Raw genomic sequence first — 16,841 nt, 5'->3', positions numbered from 1 at the left:
GATGGTTCCACAGATGTCTGTAGTGAAACAGATATGACTTTTGAAAGCATCCTAAAATGAATTACTCCCCTCAAAGTTACCTCCCCTTCACCTTATACAAATAGTTAGGCAGAATAGATTCACCGAAACTCTTCTGGGACTGTCCACATTGTTCATCTCTATAGTGGAAAATTAGTAATGAACATTTGCAAAATGAAAAGTTGAGAGTACTGTTAAGTAGTAAAGACTGCTTGCTTGTGCAGTACATGCTAAACTTAGACTAGCGGCTCTGGACCACTTGACCTTTGTCTATTCCCACTGAAGCAGTACTGGACTCTGGTCCCACTGAAGCAGTACTGGACTCTGGGAACCCCCACTGAGTCATTACAGAGAATCGGGCATCAAGCCTAAGCAATTTCAATGATTTGAAACTCAAAAGAATACATAAAAAGACAGATACAAGTATACAGCACACAAATAATGAAATATTTTAATTCACAAATATAGACAAATCTAACATTTATTTTTAATGAGAAGGTGGATATTTTATATAAAAAAAATAATTCTAAAAGATGATGCAGTATGCTGCATTCTAGAATATTACATTGTTGTTTTTGCATCTAATGCAAAATCTTTTTGTTCCCGTGTACTTGCCCTCCTCCCACAAATCAGAATAAGGATATCCACGTAATTTTAGCCTCTAGTTTCAACTTCCTTCTCATTTCTTGCTTCTTTACATGCTTCAATAATTTGCTAATATTATTGCATTTTTAAACCATCACAGACGCCCTGAGTAGGTTTCACGGACCACCAGGACCCCGCGGATTGCAGGAAATGAGCCTCTGACTTAGACTGTGATAAAAGCACGGATTAATTCAAAGAATCCATCGTTCCTTCATTTCCTGCAGAGAGGAGGGAGATGGCATTTCCCTTATTAAGGCGGTCTGCCTTTTCCCTATGTGTGACGTGGACAGTGCCAGGATGCTTCCTTCGAAGCAGCTGTTTGCGCTTTACAAGTAGCATTTTATTCATTCATTCAGAGTGGGAATTCAACTTTTTCGCTGAAATACCTGCTCATTCACCCTGTGATTATTCAGGTCCGTGCTGCTTCTGTGCTGAAGTGATCCAAGTTTGGGTTATCCACATACCTCTATGGACCCCACCTGCTAGCTAGCTGGTGTCAATCGCAAAGCGTTCTTTTTCTGTTTTCCGTTCAAATATATTTATAGACCCAGACCTACTCCATATCAACTTCCACCTTTTCAGAGTCTCATAATAAATCTTTTTAAAAAACTCTTTCCCTCCACCAGCGCTTTTTAGGTCGAGCATTCGAGACCTCTTGTATATACTTATTATATAGTTATGTGTATGTACTATGTGGGCTCTGGAGATCAGCCCTAGGGCTTGTCTGCTTCCACCCAGAGACTTTTCTGTTCAACTGTCCTGATAGAAAACGACCAGCAGAGGTCAGTAAAATACCAGAATTGCTTTCTGCCGAGAGACTTTCTTTTTCTTCTTTTTCTGGCAACTGCCTCTGTTTAAATTTCTGGATAGAAAACGACCAGCAGAGGTCAGTAAAATACCAAAATCACTTTAGCATTCTCTAGATTCCAGTCCATAGAAATTGTCTTCCACGAGCACCCGTGGACAATATTTTTTTCAAATCTTGTATTTTCAGTGATACGACCACCGAAGGCCCTGATTTTATTTTAAAAAAAGAGCTTTGGACTATACCATTTCCCACTGAAAGACAATATTTCTCTCCATGTGTTCCCATACATGGCGTGTCACTCAGTTTGGTGCTTACTTTCCCTCCATGTTAAAGAACAGTAGATGTTTCAGCACCCAGCCTAATGTGCTGCATACCTAAATATATATATAGATAAGGTCCCAAAGGCGAGACAGAGTGCATTGCAAATGCTTGTTGTGTTTGTGAAGAAGTCTGCTGCTGAAGGACGGCAATTAAAATCTATGAACCAGATGACTGCTATGTGCCTCCTTTGCCATTTCATCGTAGCGTTTCAGGAGCTTCACCATTAGCCTGGAGCACCCTTTCGGGATGCTGTTGCCCTCCCTTGCCGTCTTGGGGCAGGTATTTTTTCTTGTACCAGGATTACACACAAACTGTTTGGAACTCTTGTTAACTTCTGCTACTTGGAGCCGGGTACTGGAGTGGGACCGTTCTGCCTCAGACACTGTAAAATACACTTTGCACCTCAGTAGTATTACACACTTATTTCTACATGTGTCTGCTGTTTTTTCTCAATAGATTTACATTTTTCTTAACACCTTGGCTACTTGACTGTTTTTATTCAGTTCTTGGCAATCCATTCATGACATACATTACAGAGGATCCATAAGACAGAATGATAAGCTGAAGAACAAATAATATAATATTACATTATCTCGAGAAAGAATAAAGCCTGAAGGGGGAAATTTCACATCGAAAACATACATAGAAATTTAATAAAAATACGCCCCCCATATTTTTTCAAATTTGCACAGTCCCCCAATCCTTTGTGCAAAAATAAATTCACTTTTCCATTTTCTCATACCATTCATCTATAGATGGAACTACATCTGACTTCCAATACTTAAGAATCAGAGATCTATCCACCGCAACTATAATATACACCAGTTTTGCCAGTGACTCGGCCAGATTAAGGTCTAGATCAACACGAAATATAATCAGTCTTTCATAGTTAATAATCGTACAATGCAAATAAAGTGTAAGCAAAGAAAAAATGCTCTTCCAAAAGGCCCCTATCCGGGGGCAGTAGGCTACTATATGGGACCAATTAGCCTGATCTGGTCGAGAACATCTAAAACAAGTGAACGACGTATTACTGAATATTCTAGAAATGACTGCAGGTGTATAATATAGCAGCCATTTACTAAAAAACAGCATTCGCCTCCAGTTAGCGCCTCTCAATACCGAAAAATCAAACTTATTTAATGTTTTCCACATATTGACTGTGAGGTTAAGACTTTCATGTTTCTGCCATTTTTTAGATGCTTTAGTGCTCAAGATCCTCCTCTCTACTCTGTGCTAAACTTCTTCTCCATTTTCCTGGTTTCATAAATAGTGAAGACCAAAAAAGGTCGTTGGATAGATCTGAGGCATGGCTAATCTGTGTTATGTCTGTTTGAGCAAAAACTTTATCTAGTAAATTATATGAACCCATAAGAAGAAAATTTCCCCCAGTTAGGGAAAGCATCTCGTTAGGAGTTAACCAAGCTTCATTTTCTACAAAATTCACTAGTGAAGTAAACCCCGATCTGACCCAATTTTGTATAATTTCTGGCCCCATTTTTATACCAAGGCCTAAAATAGCATCACTAAATGGAGTTTTTAAACTAATGAGAGAAAGAGAATATCTCTTCAGCATGGCGTCTCGTTTTAAAAAAAAAAACAATTCAAGACCTTATATCTGACTAGTTTAGGAGATTTGGGTATGGACAATGGCGAAGGGATTTTGGCGTCTTTACAAATTATTTCAAAGAAAAGGTTTAAAAATAATACCTTACTCGACATAGGATATTTAAATCTCGAAAGATACTGGGCGAAATAAGCAAAATAGTAATCTCGAAGGTTTGGGAGACCGAGACCTCCTTGTACTGTTTCTTCATATAGAGTATTAATGGCGATTCGAGGTGTCTTTTTAGCCCAAACAAAGGCTGAGAACATAGATTCAATTTTTGAAAAGAAAGAGCCCGGTAATGAACATGGAATAGTGGAAAACAGAAAATTGAATAGGGGAAGTACCGACATTTTAATTAATGCCACACGACCAAGAATGGACAAGGGTAGGGTATTCCATCGTAAAAACATGTCGCAAACTTTTTTTATTAAGGGTTCGAAATTCAAAAAATACAATTCGCTTACAAGCGGCGTAAAATAGACGCCCAGATATCTTTTGGGTCTATTATTAATACAGTTTTGAAAATCCGGGTGTAGTTCGGGAGTTGTACTACCACAAATTAAAATCTCGGTTTTCCTCTTATTAATTCGATACCCTCCAAGTGCTTCAAATTCTGCAAAAACAGAGAGAGCCCGTGCTTGCGAATGCATCTCAGGTTTAAGGAGAAGCATTATATCATCTGCATATAATTTGATTTTATCCATGGAGGCCATAGGTGGTGAAATATCTATAGAATTCCTGATTGCCACAGCCAGAGGCTCTATGAAAAAGGCAAAAAGGACAGGGGACAAAGGGCATCCCTGCCTTGTCCCTCTTTGGACTGAAATTGAGCCCACCATAGATTTGTTAATAAGCACATGAGCTTTTGCTCCTTGATACAGATTTTTAACTAAAGTGATAATTTTTAAGGGGATTCCAAAAAATTGTAAAATAAAGAAAAGTGTATCCCAGACCACCAAATCAAAAGCCTTTTCTGCATCTAAAAGAACAACTAAAGCCGGCACCTTACATGTTTCAAAATAATCTAAGGCCTCTACCAAATAATGAGTGTTGGTAATGAGTTGCCTACCTGCAATAAAGCCATTTTGATCTGAATGTATCAGTTGCTGAGAAATATAATTAAAACTTAATGAGAGTAATTTAGTGATGATTTTATAGTCCGCATTTAACAGAGTAATGGGTCTATAAGAATTAGGGTCATTTGCTTCCTTCCCTTTTTTCAGGAAACTAACCACAGTCCCATCATAAAATGATGATGGAATTGGGCCACCTTCCAGCATAGAATTGGATAATAAAAGTAATAATTTAGAAAGGGATGTGAGGAATATAACAAAAAATTTCTGCAGGAAAACCGTCTGGTCCACATGCCTTGCCATGTGGCAGACTTTTGACTGCAGCTTTTAGTTCATCTGCCGAAAACGAAAATGACATTGCCACTTGATCCAAATGAGAAAGAGTGGGTACATTGTGCTTGTCTAAAAAATTGTTTCATCTATTTTGATCCGTAGTATGGTATGAAGTATAAATTTTCTCGTAATGAGACAACATAATCTGTCCTATCTCTGCTGCATCTGAGGTATCAATATTATTAATTGGAGATTTAAGAGATCGAATTAAATTAGCTGCCGCTTGTTCTTTGACCTGCCATGCCAAAAATTTCCCCGAAAAATGACTGTGTTCGTATGTTTTTTGGGCTTGTCTGCAGAAGATTTCTTCACTTTTCTCAAAATAGTGTAAACTCAACTCGCGTTTTGCAGCATTTAATTGATTATGTAGCGTGACAGATGGATTGTGGTACATTTGCTCTACCAAATCCTGGATATTCTGCTGGAATAAATTCTTTTTATCCCTAAAAGCAACTGACTCCCGCACATCCCTTCCAATAGCGATCCCCCGTATGAACGCCTTAAGTGAATCCCATACCACATGAATAGGGGCGGTCCCCAAATTTCACTCAATAAAGTCATTTATTTCATTTTTCAAGAGGGTCACCCAAGTTGCATCAGTCAGGTATGATTTATTAAACACCCAACGCTTTACAACGTTAATACTCTCCTCGAACATTAATTCTAATATTAACATTGCATGGTCTGAGAAACCGTTATGTAGTATTCTTTGATGGTTATTCTTGAATTTTGAGGAAATCAGCAAAAAATCGATGCGGGAAAATGACCTATGTCTTCCCGACCAGCAAGAATACTCTCTTTTATGGGGATTCATAGATCGCCACGGGTCAACAAGATCTAAAGTCCTTACGTTATTCGAGATTGTCTTAAATGCTTTAGGTTTTGATTGTTTTTTACCACCCGTACTGGAGTCTAGATTAAGGTCCATTAGTATATTAAAATCCCCTCCAATCACTATATCTCCTCCAACCATCAAAAGAGACTGAAACATTTCCTCATAAATTTCCGAATTATCATTAACTGGTGCATAAAAGCTTACGAATGTGATCGGGGAAGGCCTGTTCTTGAATTTACATGTTGCCCAACACCATCATCGACCCCGGCTCCCTGCCTTTGATTGCAAGATCTCTATCTCCTTATTCTTATTAATAAAAAGTGCAACTCCCCTCTGTGACTCTGAAAAGAATGAGAACCCCCGGTACGAGGCCCACCCTTTAAACATAGAAAAATTGTCAGCTTTCGAGAGAGGGATGTGTGTCTCTTGAAGAAGAATGACTGCGGGATTTTCAGTCAAGACCCATTTCTCTATTGCCCGCATTTTATTTTTATTATTTAAACCGTTCACATTAAAAGAAACAATTTTTTATACCCTTTTTAACCATTTATACCATTTTTAACCATTCTAATAGTGTTTACTCAAATTGATATGATTACTCCCTCTTTGCATATCATACTCCTTTTTTTAACCCAGCAGACTACACTTTGTACTATATACATCACGATATCAGCTTTTATCTTCAGCAAACATACCCAAAGAATAAAAAAACTGAATTTTGCCAAGAACTGCATTTTTTTTCTATTCCCCCCCCCCCCCACAGCCCTCCCCCTCCCCCTTCTTCCACCTGTGGCACCCTCCTCGCTCTACCTCCCCCCTCCCACGCCGCCACAGGAACCTCTCCCTTCCATTGGAGGTGTCGTGTTGACACACCCCTTCGACCTTCCTGCCCTACCCTACCCCACCCCACCATAGTGTATAACATAAATCATCAGGTGGAAAGAATAAATGGTTAAAACAAAAATCCAATTATCACATGTAGATAGTCTGTCTTATGACCGAACTTAGCCATTTTGTATCCCGTGTAATAACTCCTGTGCTGCCTCCACGTCCGATAGCATATAGAATTTGCCTTTAAAGAGCACTCTAAGTTTTGATTGCTGAGCAATCATTGCTTGAGCCCCATGGGCTTTAAAGAGATGGAGAATTTTAACAAATTCTTTCCTACGTCTTGCTGCCACTGCAGACATATCGGAGAAAATCCAGCATTTCACTGTGGCATTCACCGGAAACTGTCTCTGACGGATTGCTCTGGAAAGGATTTGCTCCTTAACTCTAACATCTGCGAAGTTAATGAGGATAGTCCGAGGTAGTGTGGAGTTTGAGGGGAGATGTGCAGGAACTCGATGAGCTCTAGTAATAGTTAAATCCCCTTTGTGCTCCGGTATCACCCCCTGTTGGAGAAATGATGAAACCCTTTGAAGCATATCTGACCCCTCAATTCCTTCGGGGACCCCCACAATGCGTAGGTTAGATCTTCTGTTGTAGTTCTCCAAATCATCCAGCTTATTCTCAAGGGCCATAGATGTTTTGGATACATCTCCAGATTCTTTCTTAACTGCAATCATCTGATCCTCAAGAGAGGAGATCCTTTCCTCTGCCTCAGTTAGAAGAGCAGGAAATGTAGACACTAGCTCTTCGATTTTGTCCATTTTGTCTAACCTCTGATGAATTGCTGACCGCTCCAGATTTTGTGATCTCTTTATCTCTCTTAGTTCATCTAATATTAGGTTAAGCATATCTTTTACGGACATCTTCATTTCCCCTTCTGTTTCCGTATCCATCTCTAATAGAGGGGCTGTAGAACCTGCTGCCTCCGGAACCGGATTTTTTATCAGATATAGATGGAAATAGGGATACTGTACTCATTACATTCTCTTTTCCTAGAGCAGCAGAATCCGGTGAATCAACTGTTATTTGCTTTAGATCAGAAGAAAATGCAGATGCAGAAGCAGGAGAGAGTACTGCTGAATCAAGTTGTACAGGTGGAGCTAGATTTTTAGGGGTGCTAACAGCTAGACTAGTGTCTTTTGTAGACACCGAGTGATTGTCACAACTTAGGAGCCTATGGGGAAACTACAGGTCCCAGAATGCTTGGTGGTTAGTCTGTTTTCCCTTTCTTCTGCTCTGTCCTTCACAACATCTATAACTATGTCTGTGTGGAAGCCCTCGGTGCTTGTCACCTGTGTTTAGCCACTATTCTGTCCTGGGAACCTTGTTAGGCGCTTTTTCCTTGCTTCGTGAATTCCGGCTCCTTTGGATCTGCAGGGGGTCGGCAAACTGTTGACTTATCGAGCGCCGCGCTCTGGAATAGCGCTGGGAGCCGCTCTAAGAACCGAGCTGGGAGCCGCGCTGTGACCCGCTCTAAGAACCACGCTGGGAGCCGCTTTGGAGCCGCTTTGGGAGCCGCGCTGTTATGATATGACTATAGGGTGAGTGGATGACTTGAATCCAGCTCCCCTTTTTCCTCGCTTACTATTCCGTTTTCCTTGGAACTAAAGCTAGTGGCGGACTAGCGTGTGGAGTGTACTTTTGATTTGTTTTATCCGCTACTTCCTGATTTTGGATTTTGCTGAACTCTTTTGTTTTTCCATTGAGCTGTTGAGTAGCTCGGACCGGGTTTTCTTCACAAGGAACCTTGCAGCTGACCAGGGGTTGGTCGAGTTGCACTTACAGAGAACACACTACGCTTCAGATAAGTAGCGTTTACGTTGACTATGGGTAATCCACAGAGACTCTGTAAGTCTTTTTCCGTTTAGGGTTCATGGGCAGTTCCCTACTATTTTTTGTTGTTTACTTTATTTTTTCCTACTTTTGCCCTGATGTGTTGGAGTGCTTGCTGGAGCCTTGACATGTAAGCATATTGAGTACTCAAGTATAGATAGTAGAGGTGGCCTTGTATATGAGACAGAGAGTGAATCCTGTGTATTTTGTGTCTCCATACAGGAACCTGTACCCCGACGTAGGCGAGGTGTATCTCCTATTGTCAAGCCCTGTGGATGGTTTATGGCTGCCAGCCTTTTTCTATTTTATTTCTCCATTTTTTCCCCTTCCCTGGATGGTGTCCTCTCAAGTGATGTTCAGCTAAAGATTCGCTTGTGGTACACATCTAGGGAGGAGAGAAACTAGCTTCAACATCGCTCCCGCTGTATTTGAACAAACCAGGTTAGTCAATCTGCATAACGTGACAGTGATCCTGGGTTATTGTCACATTAGAAAAGGTTTCCGACGTCAGATTAGTATGCATGAGAGGAAGAGTTTTTTTTACAAACAGAGGAAATTGTTTGGACGGAGGGGGTGGTTGTAGTTGTAGTTGTGGGGGCTGAAGAGAGGAAAGAGTATCGGACTTATCTCCATTAAGAAGCCCGACAACTTTGTCCCCTATACTCAAATGAACTAGATCTTCTGTTAATTGATCCTCCGTCTCTGAGCAGTCGGATGAATGCGCTGAATCCACCTCCTTTATATTGCCTCCATCTGTTAACTTAGCCATAGCCTCAGCCTCAGCCTCTTTTGCCTGCTGTCGGCGCTGCTTAGCTCTGCGCGCATTTAGTATTTTACCCATACCAACAGTGACTCAGTCTTTCTTGGGTTAAAGCTATTACAAGATAGTGCAGAGTCTTGCCGAATTCTTTTTTTTTGTTTTTTGTTTTAAGAGAGTGTTCTATAAAGTACAGACAGACGGACACTCAGCAGGAACAACCTTTAACCACTGTCTTCTTTGAGAACAAAAATGTGTTGTTTTTTTTAACACACCTTTATCCACCCGGATAATATAACTCCACTGCTCCTCTGCTCCTGTTTTTAGAAAATTTCAATAACGAAAACTTCTTTTCCGAAACGATTATTCCCCTTTAAAGTATTTGAAGAAGCCCACCCACTGCTGACTGCTAACACAAGCGCAGCGTGTCTTCTCTGCTCCCTTTGTATTCCACGGAATTTACCAGTCTTAACAGCCTTTAACAGTTTTTAACAGTCTTTAACAGTCTTACGTGTTTTAAATGCTGTCTGCCCTCAGAATGTTGAATATTGAATGAGAGCCGTCGTACTTTTCCTCAGGAAGGTGGCGTGGTGTTATCAGCCTTGATAAGCCTTACTCCGCTATTCGAGTCAGGCCGTTTAACAAAAAAAAAACACCGCCGGGTGATTACCATCTGCTATCACACCACTGTTGCTTTCCCCAAAACGATAGCTCTCCTTGAAGTGCCCAAAGGAGGATTGCCAGCTGATAGCCGCTAATACAAAACACACCGTGTCTCCTCTGCTCCCTCCACGCTTTTCCACCGATGCAGGCTCACCTCAGAATGCTTGGGGGCAATTTTTTGACGGATAAAGAAGTGTTCACTTCAAAGCCGCCATTCTCCACTTCACTTCAAAAAAAAAAAAACGGCGTGATCCTCTCAGTGTTGCACTGCTATTCCGTGAGACCATAAATCGGTCAAATCCTTGAATCGAGAGGCTGCCATCAGTTATTTCCTACATGTCGACACCAAAATTGACTCGGGCATCAAGAAAAAGAAAGCCTCAAACGCCGCTTTCTCTCCGCTCTCCGCTACGGAACACGGACACCTTCCACCATCGCAGACCCTGTGTGGGGGAGGGGCAGCAGCACGGCGCTCAGGTGCTATGTGGAGGCGTGGAACTCCACCGTAGCGAACGACCTTGACTACTTGAGAGATCCCTCTGCTGTGCTGGGCCATAATGTTAATGGATGTGGTCATGAGGAGCTCAGCTCGTCATGAGCATCTTAGAGGTATACCTCATGACGAGCTGAGCTCGTCATGAGCATCAAAGGGGTGAACAGTGAAAATGCTTCCTTGACTTTAGAAGCTGTGGCAATAGTATTTCATTGTCTCAGCGAGGGATTCTCTTCATGCTGCAGTCTTCAGGCGCATGAAGTGGCGCACCGCTGCAAACCGGGTGTAGTTCCTAATCCAGTACCTCGTTGTTACAGGTAGTGAACTCACTCAGCGTTAACTGTTGAAAGGTTCAGAAATCATAGTTGAACGTAATGAGTGATGCCCATTAGTGGCTTATTAATGCTTCCTATCACCTGGCTTCCTGAATGACTAACCCTAAACTGTAATGGTATGAGAAGTTAAGCTATTATAGAATTGTGTTTGCCCTACTATGTTTGAATGTGTGATGACTGGTCAGTAGCATAAGGGGTCTAGAGAACTACCCTGCTCAGCCAAAGCATATTTCCTTTGATTGGCTTCAGTGCAGCAATGTTCATTATTGTTTGTTTGGTGTAGGGTTTTTTCCAGAAAGATTCAGTGGCCCCTTATGGTCCTTCTTTGTCTAGGACAATCAAGTGGGGTTTGGCGGGATGCATGATGTGTTTGGGGGTCAAATCTCACCTTATGCTCCAATTCTGATGAGATCTCCCAGCTGTAGCCTCTATCTGTTGGTCTCCTGGTGGCTGCCGCCTTCACCTCCATTATGCAAGTTGCTGTCAGCATCACTTACTACCACAGACCTCCTGGGATGATGGCCAAAAGAGCTACTGTTGCAGTGGACATCACTAGAATACTTGTTATGGGTTCCAGTTCTGTTGCATCAGGCTGAGTGTTTTGTGTGTTTGCCTGTTGTGTGCTGTCTTCGATTTGCAAATTCCTATCACAGTGCTACGAATCCTGCACCAGAATAGACCATACCTACACTCTGTGTGAAATTATGACCCTGTTGTCGCCCACCGTGTCAACCTGGCTCTTTCTTGTTCCTTCCCCCTGCATGTTCTCGTTCTTGCTGCTTTTGCTCTCGCCACCTCCCCAGCAGTTTTTCAACTAACATGTCACACCGGTCACTCTTTCAACCTCACCCTACAGGTCTGGTCCGTTCCTTTTTTCCTCCTAGCCCCCTCCCCTGCTTACCCCTGGGCAGTCTCCCCTTCCTCCTCTTTCCATGCTCTTGCTTGTCCCTCACCACTCATGGGTGGGTGGCCTTCTCCCGCCTCGTCTTCTGGTGCTGGGGTGATGTTTCAAGGTGAAGCTTTGCACTTGTGCTGCTTTGGGGAGCCTGCATTGCTGTTGCAGGTGATGCAACTGTTCTGTGTCTGTGAGGAGGGCTGGTATGCTGCCATCCCTGATGTGCAAATATTTATTTGTATGGAAAGGGACTCTAAACACTGCTAACTGTGGTGTACCTGTCTGCGCATGAGGAAAGTTTGGATTATTGCTGTCTATGCAATGTTCATTCTGTGAATGTGTGAGAGGCTTAACTTATTGCCGACAGTGCTGTCTGTTTTGGGCTGCTCCTTCCCTCTTTGTGCCTGTGGTGTGTCTTGCTTAAGAACTCCTTTTACTATTCTAAACCTAAATGATTGGCTGTTACCTGTTGGCTAACAGCGGAAGGGAGGCACAAGGTAGGACAACAGTAATTTTAAATCCTATCATGGTTGGTAGTAGAACTGTGTGCTTTCTGATTTAGAATGAGAATTAAGATTGATTCACCTGGCGCATTTAATTCTGAGCATTATTTGGGGAATATATGTATGTATGTATGTATGCACGCACATGCCTAAACTATGAGTATCGTACATACCTTTATTTATTTATAACGTTTTATATAGCGCGAACTTGATCCCGAAGGATATCAAAGCGCTTTACAATTTGAGGCAAAGGTAACAAATCAGAACATTAGTCTAACATTGGGAATCTAATGGTCATTGAATCAACTAGAACAAACATAACAGCTCAATACAACCTGAGTACAAAAGAGTACCAAACACAGGTAGAAGGATAATACTGCAATAAATGGCAGAACACACAGGGAAGGCACTTCCAAGGTCATGGCGAAAAGGATTCACTATAATGGAAGGTCTTTCTTCAGATAATAGAGAGGGTGTGAATTAAAATTAGAAGTGTCTTTGAAGGAGGAGAACTTTGAGGTCAGTTGACCACTTAAATCAAATAACACAGTAAATTACCACTAAGTCTCCGCTTTACCCTCAATTATGCTTACCAGTGAGATAGCTCTCTTATATGGAATCAAACCAGTACAGATCCCTACAACTCTAAGACTAGAAAAGGCTACCCACTGAGTGTCTTGCTCTCACCAAGTCCATTCAGGCGCATATTTGCCTGCTCAACAGATGTGTCCATATGTTCAATACTGCAATAAGCAAAGCTCGACGAGTACTCAAGAACTATTAACCTTTTCGTAATCTCAGGTGGCCCTTTTCCTCCTCTAGTATTTATAGAAATACATTGCTGTGGTGTTCTCTACCTTGTTCAGGAGAACAGAAGAAAGGCTCAGAGTTCAGGTACCTTTTTCTCTTAAGCACAGTCTGAAGGTCACTTGGTAAATGTAAGCATGAAAGCCTTACCATAGACGAAGGCAAACACTACCAACAAACTCAACCTGGGGGGAGAGACCGATAGGGCCAGTTTAATGATTGTGAAGACAGCAGAACGCTGGGAAACCTTGGGAACCAGACCACAACTGTAGTTACGATGCGAGTATGCTTACATTAAACATGTCGGCTAGGTTATAAGGGTCATTGCAGGGTATGAATAGAACTGTGATGTAACTGCAATGTATGTAGTAATTTAGGGGATAAATGCTGGGGATAGGATAGCCAGGCATGAGTTGCAACTTGCTGATCACTACGCTGTTGAAAGGGTCTGGGGAAACCGCCACGGAGTAGCAATAAATCCAAGAGATTGGATGCAGGAAGAATTTAAAAAGTCAGGCAAGAATAAAAATGCCTTTTGCTAAATTTGTCAACTTTATATACTGCTTAAAACTGGGAGGAGATTACATGCTCAGTTCCACTTGAAAGAATTATAGCAGCTATGACCTGTAAACAGGAGAGTTTCACTCTTCTCTGGAAGCAAAGTCAGAAATGGAGGGGAATAAAATGTATGAATGTGTGGCTATGTGTAGAGTTGGATTTCCCTAAAGCTGGCTGCATAAAAATGTGGTTGGAGGACTTGTGTTGGTGCATTTTAATACGAGCTGAGAGCAAGATATTAATCGACATTTATATGTATTGTTTGCTTCTTTTTTAGCAAGACTTGAAACACGCGAGTATGGGTCTGAAGCTTGGCGGTGGTAGGATTTCATATGAAGATGGTTGTATTGCGCTCATTTCCTGGTAAAGACCAGGCACACCGATACATTTAGAGAATGCCCCAGGTTGTTTCAGAATATGCATGCAGGCTTCCATTTCTTAGGAAACTAAAAGATTGACAGGCCCATTCTTCACTGTACTCTGGATCACAGGGGTTGTCATGGATGCCTTTTGAGTTTTAGGTCTTACACATTTGAAACATACTATATTGGGTTGCGTGTATGGTACGTGTTAGCAGATGCGGATACCCCATTTAATAGCATCTGGGATTTTCATTGTTGAAACGGAGCGCTCTGTGGTTCTTTCAGTCAATTCTAAAGGTACAAGTTGTTCATTTGTAATTCCCGGGTGTCACTCAATCTCTTGATTATTCTAACATGTATCTTCCATTTATTCCCCGTTACACTCTTCCTCGATAAAAGATAAGCCTAAAATCACCACCACATTAATAATGAGATCTAACGAGCAGTTGTTACTGCACCATCACCCGCTCTGTGTGCAATAGATGAAAGAACTAAGACATAGTAAGTAGAAAAATCCTGCACCCTTCTGTTCTTTACAACAACTCTTAATGATAGGACTGTAACCTACATTTTCGCAATTTTCACATATTGTTATGGGGACTAGCTTATGTGCCCCTAAAGTTTCCGGATGTCTTTATGGGATATTCTCCTTATGAACCCCAGATCTTGCAGCACAGTAGGAAGTGCACATGTCTTTTAAAATAGATCTGTGTGGGTGGAAGCGCCCTCTTATAATGTTTATGACTTTAATCAGTTCCTGCTAAGAGCCTCTGAGGGACAATGCACACTGCCTGTCTGCTGCCTGGTCCTGATGGGAGCTTTGGGCCTTGAATAGTCTTCGTCTCGCTGGATTTATTTGATTGATTAAAAATGAGTGGAGCTTTTGAAAAGGTTTATGTGCTATTTTAGTTGACCACAAAAAAAGTCCTTGAGCCAGCAAAGTGCAGAGAATCTGCAGAACAGGCAGTTCTCCATCCACCGCTGAAGGCGGCGAGGCTTGGCCGGGCCACTTTTTCAATCCGAACCCATTTCCATCCGGCCAAATGCATTTTTGGGGTTTGTTCGCAGCACATTTGATATAAGTTCTTTACACAATGAATCAAAGTGTCCACAGGTGATGTGGTTTATTTCAGGACATACACCGCTCTGCAGCAACGCTAATGCAACACTTAAGGTAGTTAAAGACATCTGAGCAGCCACGTTGGTGCAACACAATCCCCTGGTCCTTTACAGGCTGTCACTTCTTTTCTACGAGCCTCCATTGCGGTTACAGGCAAGAAGTTAAGATATGTACCAATTTTTAATAATAAATGCTTTTTGTTTTTTTAATTGTCCTTTTTGGATTGCTTTACAAGGGCAATTATAAATTTCAAGACATGTGGCAAAGGTCTTATCTGCACTTGACTTAATACTTCAGAGTGCCCTGCTCGCGCCTGTTGACGCCCTGTACCTGATGCCTTTCTTAGTGTTATTTAATGTCTTATTTCAACTAAACCCAGTCTTCACATGACTTTGCATTACCTAGATAGTTACTAATTTCTTTTATTATTTTCATGAACTAGATGACAGCATCTCGGCTGCGAGCACCTCCGACGTCCAGGACCGTCTCTCCGCCCTGGAGCTGCGCGTGCAGCAGCAGGAGGACGAGATCACCGTGCTCAAGGCGGCGCTGGCCGACGTGCTGCGGCGCCTCGCCATCTCTGAGGATCAGGTAGCCACTGTGCGGAAAACGACACCTAATAAAGGTATGTGCATCCACGCCTGCTGCCGTCTCAAGGTGGTTACATTCTGGATTGTTTTTCGTTGCAGTAGTTTCTGTTTTCCGTTGCGTCATACTCCACGCCGCCATGCTTGTGTGGTAAGAAGTGGTTGATGCACTATATGCAGGCCCATGCTCGAGATGGAAAATCACCACTGGCAAAACATTTTAGATCAGTCTGACACTGCATAATGCGAGAAAGCAAAGTAAGGACTCCCAACATCCTCTCTTTGGGGTTTCCTACTCTTCAGAGTCCGCTGAGGCACCTCTCCAGCCACCAGAGACCATTTACACCTCAGATCCCCGCAACCCACCCTGTGCAGGTTTTGGGCCCTCTCAGTAAAGCCCTCAGAAACCCCAACCAGACCCTCCCACCCAGGAAACTAACAATCACACCCCTTCTGTCATCCCTCCGAGACCTTCATGTACTCCTTAACACCCGGTACCACCAGAAACAGAGATATGAAGGGACAAGAAGGGAGGGCGAATACATGCATAGTGTTCAGCACAAGTTTAGCTTTGTTGTTTATTACGAATGTCTAGGTTAACATTTTACTTTGTGCCATTGATTTTATTTTCTGGTGTGTGCTTTCACTTTGTGCCATTCATTTTATTTCTGAGGAGCTTTTACTGATCTGGATTTTAAATACAAATATAATTTTGTTTCTTAATTAAATTATTCAATTAGAGTTTCAGCCAAGCCTGCCCTCAAAGCCCTACACTGGCTCCCTGTCCGCCATAGAGTAGAGTTCAAAGCCCTGTGCACCACCCACAAGCTTATCAATGGAGTTGGCCCTGCCGCTCTGAGACACATGGTCACCCCTTATAAAGCCCCCAGATCCCTCCGCTCTGACGCCGAACATCTGGCTACTGTACCAAAATTCAGGAAGGCTCGCACCGGCGGTCGTCGCTTTGCGGTCAAAGCCTCCATAGGTTGGAACTCACTCCCTCGCAGTCTACGTCTGGAACCCTCGCACACTCTGTTCCGTAAGAAACTCAAAACTCTTCTGTTTCCCAAATAATTCCCTCCCTCTGCCCCTCTCCTGGTCTTCTCAGATTTACAGCGCGGGGATGCCTACGGGTCACCAGGCGCTTTAGAAATCGCAAAATAAATAAATAAATAAATTTCATTAAACGGTCTACAAATGTTTTCATTTAAAGAATTGTATTCAGGTCTTCGTATTTAATGATATTTTTTAACGGGAAAATAATTTGAAGGCGCAATGCGTTTAAAATGCTGGAAATTACAGTTTGCTGTGTTACATTTGCTGGAGTTATGACCTTTAACATTGTAATGTATTCATGGTTGCTTTAAGAAATGCAAAACCTCATCTTGAGGGTGC

The 16,841-nt window shown here is 42.2% G+C and overlaps 1 protein-coding gene across 9 annotated transcripts in view; it reads left to right on the top strand.

The window, feature by feature from the left end:
• Window positions 1-16,841, top strand: part of EML4 (EMAP like 4) — a 720,824-nt gene that overhangs the window by 423,697 nt on the left and 280,286 nt on the right. For all 9 annotated transcript variants that reach the window (XM_078649700.1, XM_078649705.1, XM_078649703.1 and 6 more), the window contains exon 2: window positions 15,302-15,484. In XM_078649700.1, coding sequence (XP_078505826.1) covers window positions 15,302-15,484 — 183 coding nt within the window. The remainder of the gene's footprint in view (window positions 1-15,301; window positions 15,485-16,841) is intronic.

This window comes from Lissotriton helveticus, chromosome 6, assembly GCF_964261635.1.
Source record: "Lissotriton helveticus chromosome 6, aLisHel1.1, whole genome shotgun sequence".
NCBI lineage: Eukaryota > Metazoa > Chordata > Amphibia > Caudata > Salamandridae > Lissotriton > Lissotriton helveticus.
This window is presented reverse-complemented; position numbering and strand designations above follow the sequence as displayed.